General features: G+C 36.9%; 1 protein-coding gene across 2 annotated transcripts in view; it reads right to left on the minus strand.

Moving 5' to 3' along the window:
• Nucleotides 1-911: 911 nt before the first annotated feature.
• RLF (RLF zinc finger) overlaps nucleotides 912-12071 on the minus strand; it is a 54967-nt gene continuing 43807 nt past the window's right edge. For both annotated transcript variants that reach the window (XM_085302994.1, XM_085302996.1), the window contains 2 exons: nucleotides 9708-9849; nucleotides 912-6053 (listed from right to left, as the gene is read on the minus strand). In XM_085302994.1, the coding sequence (XP_085159120.1) occupies nucleotides 1326-6053; nucleotides 9708-9849 (4870 nt within the window). In that variant the 3' untranslated portion in view covers nucleotides 912-1325. The remainder of the gene's footprint in view (nucleotides 6054-9707; nucleotides 9850-12071) is intronic.

The raw sequence follows: 12071 nt of genomic DNA on the forward strand, positions 1-12071 counted from the left end.
TTAACCTGTTCAAGTAACTTCTGCAAGTGTGTGAAGATGCCATTTCTGCTCAGTATGGATCATAACAGAGTCCTCCAGACACATACATATACACACATATATATGTAAATACATTATGTATATACATGTACATGCACACACACACACACACACACATATATATATAAGGATAATCCTCTTCATTCTTGCACCCAACCAATATTCAGGGTTCAAACAAAGTGTTTTCCAAAGTTTTCTTCATTTTCTTTCCATTGTTACTTCTAAGATTATAGCATAAAAAACAAAGCACCCTAACAAACCGCAAACTGTCAATAAATAAGGAACTGTGATTGCAGCTTGCTCCTTATCATCCTCAGAGTTTGGAAAATACCACTTGCACAGCGTACAGATTCTGGGCCTCAGAATGTATGCAGATGTAAGGCAAGAAACAAGATAAAAGAGCAAGTAACAGGTCTTAAAATATTAGATAACTTTTCTGATTAATCTTCAGGTTAGGTTTCATTCATTATCCAAAAAGGTAATTCAGGGAGCCCCAAAACTGCACTGATACCTCCCTGTGACATGAGTCGCTTGGAAATACATTGATGAATTTCAAACACTTACGTTGTAATATACACTCTCTCTTGGAAGCATCTTCTTCCTTTTAGGGGAAAGATAACTAGAACTTTCCTATCACTAAATAGAGTGCTTTTTACCCATACTAATTCATTAAAGTCTGCAAGGAAGACAGAAAATGCTACAGAATAAAATTGAATCCTTATCTGCACTGTTTCATCAGTTTGGTAAGCTATCTACAAATGCATCAAACTTCATTGTCCAAGGTATACAGAATGGTCCCAAATTCAATTACTACAAGCAAGCCACATTAAAGCTGCCTAAAAGAAATAAAGATTTACCATACAGTAAACAAATGGGTGAAAAACCGTAATTTATTGAAACTCATAACTCAAAAAATATAAGATGCTGTAGTGTACAATATGTTACACAAAGCACCCTAGGGTGCACATTCAAGTCAAGTAATAACTCCATCACCCCCCAAACCCTGGTACCCTAGTACTTGTTCCATATACAATCATGCACATTTACTCTGTAAGAGGAAGCCCCCAGTATTCTGATGTGTTAAATAGCACCAAAGTCAGCATAGTCCACTTTAAAAAACTGGGGAGCTAAATTAACTTGGCCAGTACTTTCGACAGATATTATACATTCATGGAATTAAACAGTCTAAACTAACCTAAACAGTGTGTTCTGTAACAGTTTCTGTTCTAATCTGAAGTTCTCCCCATATAGCAGTAGTGGAGGCAATCTGTTCTAAGCAAAACTACTTATGTACTTCCTACACAAAGCTCATCTGCCTTTTTTGTTGGAAATAAGTCTATAAGGGGTGTGGAAAACTTGGATCTTTCAAGAACAACTACTGGTCTTAAGTAATGAAGCTGTTTTAAGGCAAGGTCTCCACAGTCTGTTAATGCCTTGTCCAAGATAGCCCTCAAGTTTTCTAAAGAAGGGGCAGATGATGATTCTGAAATCAAGGGCTGGATTTCTGTTAGCTGCCCGTGATCACTTTGGGGTACGATTACATTTTTTTCATTGACAAAGCTGTTCACTGGCACATCCCTTTGAGAGTCTCCCTCTTTTTGTAAGATTCCATCAACTGGAAACTGTTCAGGAGACTCCCATTCCACTACCTCATCAAAATCATCATCGTCGTCGTCTTTTTCTTCACTTTCCTGAATAAATTTTAAAAATGAAGATTCAAATCCCATTGGTTTATATGTCTTTAAATCAAATGGTCTGGACACTGGATGCTTCTGTAATTTGTCTTTTGTAGTATAAAGTATATTTCTTTTTGCATTTTGGTTAACTGCACTATGTTCACATCCTTCTGCATCTTTCTCTCTTGGCAACTCTAACTGTAAATTGGAGAAATAAGAACCATTTTCTCTTTCACTACTTTCAGATAAATCTCCAGTTTTACACATAACAGACTCCCTTAAGTTATGCTCTTCAAAACAGCTATTTTTTGAACTGTGGTTATATTTTAAAGTGCCTGAATACATAAAGGCATTCGTATCAAAACTCACACCGCTTGCTGGACATCTCTTTTGCTCTTCATTGCTTACATCTTGATGGTCATGATCTGTATTTGGAACGGGAGATTTTTCACTCTCCTGCACATACTCAGAACGAGCTGATTTCTCCTCTTTAACTTTTAGGCCTTTTTTATCCAAGCCTAAAGCTGCTTCGGAGTTAGAGGACTGTTTTTCTATCATTATGCCACATTTAACACAAACGACAAGTTTTTGAATCTGTTGCTCTATATACATATTGGTCATCTGATGTGTGCGTTTATAATGCCTCACTATACTGCTTTCCAATTTCACAACAGACAGACATCCCTGAACCATGCAAGGGTACTGGGTCTGGTTAGACTTCTCTTTGCACATTTGTAGCGCTTCCTCTTTTGTTTTGAAATTAATCAAATGCTTTTCTTTACTTTTGCTAATTCTTTTAGGTTTTTCTTTTAACTGCTTCCCATTCTGCTTGTTTATGTCAAAATTGTCTTTCAAATAATTTTGTTCATTTTTATCCTTATCAAGATTATCTTGCTCCTCTTTCTGATTTCCAAAGAGACTATCATAATACTCACTATGTCGAAAATACACATGTTGGGAGTAATGACTGTAATTTGTGAAAATTCGATCACAGCCATTAAGGTCACAATGAATTTCAAAATCTTTGTTTATTTTTTCTTCATTGGCATGTTCTTCTATCAGGTGCTGCTTTAGCTTATTAAAAGTATAAAATACAGCAGGGCACTGGGCTTGGTTACAAGCAAATCTTGCAGATTCAGTTTCAGAAAGGACTTTTGGATCCTCTATGTGTTCATTGTGGAAGTCACTACAATGCTTAGCAAGGGCTTTAGAACACAGAAAACGCTTACTACACTCTTTGTACTTGCATGCAAATATTTTTTTACATTTGACAAGTTCCCTTTTTGTTCTTGCTTTGTCTTTTTCTAAGCAGAGCTGTTCCTTGTTATACTGGTGAACAGTCCTATAATGGCGAATCAAACCTTTCTGGTTGGTAAAAGCAGAGTTGCAACTTTTATGAATACAATGAAATGGTTTGTGGTACTTATGCAATATGTAACATAAGTTTCCTTTAGCAACTGTTCTTTTGCTTCCTCTTCCCTCCCTTGCCTCCAGTTCTTCCCTATGACTGTCCAGAGAAGCGATGTTAGATGTTTTTCTTGTTACATTATTGTCTGTTTCTTCACTGGACTCCAAATCAGTTTCAGAACTACAGTCTTCCTTTTTAGGATGATAAAGCTGTTCAGAGTGGTCCGAATGTTCAAYGAATTCAACCTTGGTTGCGGAGACAGATGTTGAAACAGTGTTATGTATATCCTCTGCACATAAACCCACATGATCAAGTTTTTCATTAGAGCATACCTTGTGTGTTATCCTCTCACAGCCAATTTGATGTTTGTTTCTATAGTGAATTCTAAGGTGTGTTTTTCTTGTAAATGATCTTTGGCAAATATGACACTTAAATGGCGAGTACCGATGCTGGAACATATTTAACTGAAGAACCATTTCCTTTGAATAGTTATGCTTTTTAACATAATGCATTAAGAGAGCTTCTCTGGTCACAAATTCACAAGTACATCCTTGGCATTCACAGAAAAATGGTTTAGCTGCCAGCTGAGTAAGATACTGGCTAGGTAAGTTATCATCTTGCTCTTGAAATCGAAATTTTGAGGTAGCTTCATCTACTATTGACTCAGGGCACTTGGCATCCCTAGATGAATAGGACTGTAAAGAGCCCAAAAAAGGCTTGTGCCTTGAAGAATTCTGAATGTTAGAATTTTTTAAGCTTAGATGTTTCAAGCCTAAAAGTAGTTCCAGCATATTGTCTTCAATATTGGATACTTTAGAATTGTCATAAAAAGACGTTTCTGGGGAAGAAGGACAATTTTCTTCTTTCAGGCCACTGTTTCCTTTAGTGTTTATATTACAATACAAGCTTTCTGGAGAATCAGCATTTGTATCTGAATTATGATCTATCTCTGTACCAAAGTCTCTGCTATCCTGAGTGTCACTCAGCAGATTCAAGAAGTCTTTAGTTTTCATCTCCATCTTTTTTTTACCTTTGAAGTTATATGGGTGGACCCTGCGAAGATGTTTTTGCATACCTCTGGCATTTTTGTGTGTTGCACAGCATCCTTCAAAACCACAGGAAAAATTTTTTCCATCAAAGCAAACTGCCTCATCAGAGCACTGTTCTTTCACATCTGCTGAATGGAAGACTCCTTCCTGGGACATGAGAAAACCTGGAACTGTTTGATTGTGAGCCATTGTTTCAATCAGTAAAGGAGACACCTGGCTTTGGTTTATAGCTGTGCTGTGGTTCCCACAATGAACACTGCAGTTACTTTCACTGTCTAGATCTTCACTGTCAGAGAGCGCTTCTTCCTTTATCTGTGGAATTTCCTGAGAGCTTGTCAGATCCAGGTTTTCATTCAGACTGGAGTTTTCAGACTGTTCAACCAGTTGAGATTCTGGAAGATAACTGAATTTGTCTTTTGAAACAGACTCTTCAAGTTTCACTGTTTGCTTCATTTCCCCATTTGACACTGCAATGTTATGCATCGCAAGGTGGTTCTGAAATTCAGTTTTTGAATAATAAAACTTTTTGCAACCAAAAAAGTTGCATGTGTATGATGCATCTCTGAAATGTTGTGCCTCATGATGGTATAGTTGCCCCAAGTCACTGAAAACAATATTACAGCCATTTAGTTCACATTTATAACGAAGATCATCGTGTGTCTGCTTGTGATTAAGAAGCTCATTAACTGACCCAAATCTAGCATAACAATCCATTGACACGCACATATAAGGTTGAGGACCACAGTGTACTCGTTCATGCTCCCGCAAATGAAATGATGTCATGAAATGTCGGCGACAGAAAGCACATTTCTCTCTCCTGTTTTTCATATCCAAGTAGTGTTTTGCATTCTCATCATTGTTTTGATGTTCAGCTTTCAGATGTACACTTAAGTATTTAAACTGTTTAAATACTCTAGAACAATCTGTTCCAGGACACGGATAGATGTCTCTGTCTTGCAGCTGGCAATTTTCCAATTGGCTAAATGTGACGTATTCATGTGCGTCATTTTCAAGTTTTTCAGACAGCTGTGGCTGATGCAGCTTTTCCTGAAGTGCTGGAGAGGGGCTGCTGGAAGTTGTTGTCTTTTGTGGCGATCTCTCTTTTTTCAGGATTATTTTCTTTTTAGGTCTGTGCGTTCTACTAGGTGGCATTTTAACATGTTCCATTACATGCGGTACAAAAAATTCCTTCCTCTTGAACTTTTTTGTACACACTGGACATGTATAAATACCATCTTCCATATGCATCTTAGAATGGTGTAGAATTCTAGCCTCTATACACTCCCTTTTGCAGAGCACACAAAAAAATTTGTACTGAAGCCATCTCTGATATCTTTCTGAAGAACCAATTGGTTTTTTTACTTTTGCTTTTTCTTTAGGGTGATTTATTGAATCTCTTCCATCATAATATTTATGTTCTCTCGTATCATCATAGTCACTTAAGAAAGTATCTAAGATGTCAGTTTCATTCACTGACATATTACAACTTGCGTCATCCTCAGAATCAGAAGCTACTTTCCCTAACAATTTAAGGCAATGTCGCTTTAAAGTCTTCCAGTCCCAAAATTCGGGATCAAATGGCCAGTATGCTTTTAAAGCTAAGAGGAGCTCACAACGGAGTGAGTTTGGAACCAGTGCATTTTCTTCATCAAATTTTTGATCTGGTTGCATATACAGCTCTTCCAACACATTAAATCCACCCAAAGTTGGCTCAAGTAGAAATTCAGTGAGTTGACATGCTCTTCTAACTTCTAGGTCTTCTGGTAAAAGGCATGCAATTGTTTTACACACAGATGTCTTCATTTCATCACTTCCATTTGATCTGATCTGAAGGGCTCTCACACATAACAAAACTGACACAGCAAGTCCTGCTTCTTCTGCCTGTTGGAAAAAGAAACACAAAACAAAAATTAATTTTCTTTGGTAAATATATTCTTTCTAGAGCTTCTCTCTGAAAGAACTACACCTACATTCTGGAGGCTTCCTGACAATATGAAAGATTATGAGGACAGAGAGTCTCCAGGATTTTGAATGAGATTCCAGCATCCAATAAACTACATCCTACTACATAGTCAGAACATACTCAGACTGTGTTAAATCCCTGAGTCAATTACTGTACTCTAAAAAGTTGAAAATTATTTTACATGAGGAAATTGTTCTACTTTTTGAAAGCAAGGTGATCTACCTCACATTTAGCATGCTCTGTGGAGTCACATCGACTACCTTAGACATTGAACTTGGAGGCTGTGAAACATCCTTCCATCTAACTTCTGTCTCTCTCCATGGACTGACTCTCAGTCATAACTAAGTCAGATGGCTAAAATAAGTGGTGCAAATCTTCTACATAAGCTCTTCCTGCAGCATCCACACAGGATATTGAGAATGTCTGGTATACTGTGTATAAGGAAATTAACATAAATTCACACCCTGAAAAAAAAATACTGTTAACAGTACAAGCAGTATGGTAGCAGAAAAGTTTCCTCATGAAGATAATCGGCATTTAAATTCCAAACATCTTCCAAGAAGTCTATTCAACTTCTTGAAATACTGCTCAATTGTATCAGGAAGCTACCTACAAAGATTATCCATATGTTGATTTAAAAACAGAATATATTCCAGATTCTACATAGACAAAATTGAAAGTTACTTTGTTCCAAAAGTTGACAAGAGTAACTTTGGGGAACACAAAGTTTGAATGTATGAAGTAACTATTTAGTTATCATTTGTAAAGACAAGTAATGGTTAAGATTTATGAACAGTGTTGAGAGACAATAAAAAGAACATTAATTAGTATGCATGCATAAATATGTACGTTAGTAGGTGATGAAATCCTGCAAAGAAAAGAAAAAAAAACATGAAAATTGGCAAATCCTCAGTTTAAGACAGCACTACATGCACGTTCTTTTCTCATACGTACATATCTTAAGACAGTGCTTTGTATTCAACAACCTCCTACCTCAACCAATGGGAAGAGTCTGAATAGCGCTCAATGAAAGGGAAATCTACATAACACCTCTTCTCAAACTTGTGAAGGGTATTATCCTAAACACCATTCAAACTTTATGTTGAAATAACACTTTATTTGATGTAATTTTCCTTCCTAGTAGAAACACTGTATTTGGACTGCAGCATATGAACTGCGCAGACAATGATTTCCGCCATAAACACCTACAGGTCTGTGCCAAGAAGTTACACAAGTAAGGTTATGCAGGTTTTTACAGCATAAAGGTATTTAAATTGTTTGTAGCTATACCACTCTAGTGGAAGAGTTCTTACTCTGTTGACTTGCTTAAATACCTTTCCAGGCAACAAATATTTTTATAATGGAACAGAAGCATCTAGAGAAATGCTGGTTCCTCTATAGGTTATACAATCTTCTTAGGCAGATAAGGTTTTATATAAACGAATTAGTTCCAGCTTACTCCTAAAGTCCTAAACCAGACAATGCACTCAGTCCTATACTATTTTTTTTTGTGCTGAACTCAAGATGTCTTTGGTTTGATTTCCAGGATGTGCTGAACATCTATACAGCCAAGGAGTTTAATGTTCAGGCTCACAGGCATTGCCAGCCGAACACCAGACTGAAACTATATAATTTACAAATACATCTGAAAGAGGTGGAGAGAGTACTCCATCCCCAAAACAAGTAATCTTAATCACTTTCTCAGTAAAACAAATCAGCAATAACAGGAAAAGAATATACTACACTCATGTCCCAGATCAATACTTTAAGCATAAGATAAGCTTTTTGCTGCCACACTATCTGCAGTATTCATTCATTGCCCATCTTCTCTAATAAAACATGGATTAGGGTACTGCATCATCCCACATGTATTCCTGCTTATTTCCTTAGTCCTATCCATTTTAGGCAATTTTTAGGCAATATGGGGAATTCTGAATTCAATCTCCACAGCAGTTTCCATTGGCTAATACAACTACACCCACACCTACCCAAATAAGAAAGGTCTGAGAGAATTAAAGATCTGTTAGAAGAATTAGCAAGCTCTTCACTGTGCACGGGCTATTGGAAAACGTGATACTTTTAAATTCAATAATAGTGTTACTTTGCTATAGAGCACTAAAAAGCTGCTTTCCCAGAAGAAGAAACGTTCATAGGGTCTTGCAGAAAACAGAGAAAAAAAAAACAGGTACATAATTCACAGCGTATCACAGTAACATAAGCACACATTGCCACACATTCTGAAAGTGGAAATAAGCCCATTTTAGAGAAAGCGGAAACAAAAATTTCTCTGTACACAGCACTACCATTTACATAATGGAATTCATCTTTGCCAAATTAGAGTGGCAGAATCTCCTCTATGCTGTTTCAAAAGGACTATCATGCAACCCTCTCATTTCTCTGCTTCTTTTGACTCAGAAGTAGATGTTTGATACTTGCTCCTCTCCTATCAAGCCTCCCTTGGTAACTCATTTGGTTCATGGAATTAACTCCAGACTGAAGAGACTATAATTTATAGAATTCTAACATCCAGACAAACAAATCTGAAGCTGGAAAGAAGTTTAATTGAAAAAAGGAATCTCATCCGTTTTCTCCATAATTCGGTTGATATTTGAATTCTGAATTAACTCATGTCCATACAACGATGCAAAAAACTGAGCAGATTGGGGAGTATACTGGTAACTTGAACATTCACAAAACTGAAGAAGTTCCTGTAGCAAATTCTACTTTACATATCCAAAACTATGATTTTCAGCAAGAAATATCTGGAATCTTCCAGAAACAATGACAGTTTTAAAGTAGAAAACTCTGCACTGCATGCAATTTAACTTCTGTGATCTGAGTAATACAGTTATTAGAATAGTTAAGTTCTCACCATTACCAGCAAGTTAATTTTTCCTCAATTTATACTTACATTAAGGAGGGTCTCATTTATTTTCTTTCATAAATGTCCTCCCAAAAAATCTAGTCCCACATAGTGATTAGGCACAAAGTATTTGAGTTTAGCCAATTCAACTGTCAAGAGCAGCCAAAGGAAAACAGAAACATTCTACTGAACAACTAACCAGACTGAGCAGACGAATAGGGATAGCTAGCTTATAAATAGCATCCTATATTTGACTCCTACTAGATGGATCAATTTCAGTGTTTCCATTTCTCCTCAAACAGAGCTTCCCAGCTTTTTAAAAATTGCCGTTGAACATCTCTTGAATCTTTCTGTGCCTATTTGGAGATAGGATCAGAACAGAAGGTAGAAGTCCTAACATGAATGCACTACAGATTTATAGGATGAGGACATATCTTCAAAGTACAAAAATCTTTCTTTGGCAAAATACAGTCATCCTGTGTTTTAAGAATAAAGAACAACCCTTTCACATTGATTGAAGGTCACTTAAATTTGTGTCAAACTGACAAAACTACAGTGGGTAGGCATTTTTCAGATATATTTCATTACTAAGTGATTAGGCACTTAAGCTATATTTTTCATATAATTTCCATGAAATTATTAACAAAGCAATAAATTAACTTTAATAGTTGTGGCTGTGTTCAAGGATTCCAGACTGCAGCTTACTTACTTCAGACTGTATGACTCTTATCAGGAAAAATAAATGCTGTAGCGTTTTGGCAATAATGCCAAACTGACGACATCTTTCCAAGAAGGAATCCAAAGAAGGATCAATTCTTCTTTGCAGTTTGCTCCAGAAAAGCGTCAGCTCCCTGCAAAACATTAGAAGCAGATTATAAGCACATTATAGATATGCATAATTCATCCAGAATCTACACAGTTTAGCTCAGAGTTGACACCACAAAAATTTAAGTGTTAATAAAAAGCAGCAAACGCTTGAATCAGGTCTCTGTCTCCTAGAGATGCTGCAGAGAACTGTTTTGTCATGTCTTACTTTTAAACAGGCAAGACATCAAAAGAGTCCTGATCAATAATCTGTTATTTAATGGGAAGAGACATTAGCAGTAGGATTCATTTCACTTTGTGCAGACATCTACAGACAAGCTCATCACCTAGAAGCCCTCCACAGTCAAGGGATGGGGGGGGGGGGRGGGGGAAAGCACTTGCAGATAAAAATTTATAATAGGTAAGATGATTCACAATATAAAGTTGCCAGCTTCCCCCCCACTAGGCAGTAGCTTAGATGCTGACACCTGCCTTCAAACGATACAACTCCCACTCAGTGCTTTAAAAGACAGCTCTAACAGAACRCACTTTACAGAAGCGTTACATAAGAGATACATGCAAGCCTCGGTTTTGCCTGTTGTCTTTGGTTAGATGCTTAACTGTTTACACAGTTCAAATACAGAGCTGTTCTGTTAAGCAATTTATTATATCCAGGTCAATACAGTTGTTGCACAGTGCAATCTGTCACTTTGCATCACTTTCCCATTGCAGATGAAGTGCCACAAAAAGAAAAAAGCAGTAGGGTAATAGAAACCATCTTTTATATGTAAAGTTTTTCATCTGCTCCTTTACTAAACTTCACCTTTGCTAACTCAAGCTCTCTATACATCAAATTATACACACTGGTTTCTAGACTACAAGGTCAACCATAGCTTCTAATACCCCAAAATCAGGAGGCATCTAGGCAGACTACACAATGAATAATCGTTAAGTTTTTGCTTCATTGCAACCCTAACCTGGAACCCTAAGCCCAGTGAAAGCAAGAAAGGGCTCGTTACAGATCTCTCYTGGGATACATTTAATGCATACAATTGCCTGTATTTACTAGGAACATGGATTAAAAAACAAATCAAACCCAAAAAACCCTCAGCCTTTCACAGTCAGAAGGGGACAGCTGAACAGCTGGTTGGACAGGCCTACACAAAACTAACCCAGGAACAGTGTAATTCTAAACAGAATTGGAGAGGAAAAAGATGAATAATTTTGACATCTAGAATATCAGTAACCTTCATGACAGCTCTTTACTCTAAAGAAAGAAGATATAAAGGTTAGTTGAACATCAGAAGAGCTAAGAGGAAGAGTTGTATGACAGAAAGCTACCTCAAGAGAGCCACAGAATTAAAAGGAAAAGGTTTTACAAAAAACTTAATGCATTACCACAACAGAAACAAAATTCATGAACTGAAAATAATTTATCAAGGTATCAGTCATTTTGCACGTGTACTCAGTATGTGTAGAGAGTTGCAAATTGGAAGAGTACTGAGAGAAGGGCTCTACTCTGGATAATCCCTTATTCCTAAGAGATTCCCATAGGGCAAAAAGGTTTCAGTGCCATCCTGTTCCTTTTCTCATGCCGTCTATTCCTTCGGCAAAGCTAGGGCAGTTTGTGGGAAGAAGTCCTCAAGGATGGTGATGCAGAAACATTCTTTGTATCGTCTTCATGCATACAGAAAGGCAAGAGAAGACATTTCTTAGTATTCAGGTAATTCTCTATTTCAAGTTGATCTGAGGCAGGGACAGCAGATAGGGAAGAGAAGGAACTCCAGCCATGCAGATATCAAGAAACAAAGTCTTATTAGTATAGTAGACCAGAGAAGTTTTTAAAAAAGTTGTACTTAGCTGAAGCTCACATTTAATATCACTTGGGTTAGCCTTAAAAATTACATTTTATTGATGGATACATTTTCTGACTGCTTGAGGATAAGGCAATCAGCTAATTCAGACCTACTATTTAAAACATTACTTCCTAGATACAATTTCCCTTTTCACTGAGGGTGTCTACTGTCTTTAGGACTGTATCTTAGAAGTAGCATTAGGTATTATTTTATGATCATAAGCAGCAGTCACTGAAGAAATTTCCTATTTTCATGAGAAGGAACATCTACAAACTAAAGTTTGCCTTCATCTTCAGCTGAAAAAAAAATGAAGCTTTGCACCAACAAAACTAGTCCACAGAAATATCCATGTTTTGCTAATCTCCTCTTGCAGGTACAGATTTGAGGCTACAGGATAGGCTAAGCTAATGAAA

Source organism: Rhea americana, unplaced genomic scaffold, assembly GCF_003343005.1.
Source record: "Rhea americana isolate MKP2758 unplaced genomic scaffold, rheAme1 scaffold_195, whole genome shotgun sequence".
Lineage (NCBI taxonomy): Eukaryota > Metazoa > Chordata > Aves > Rheiformes > Rheidae > Rhea > Rhea americana.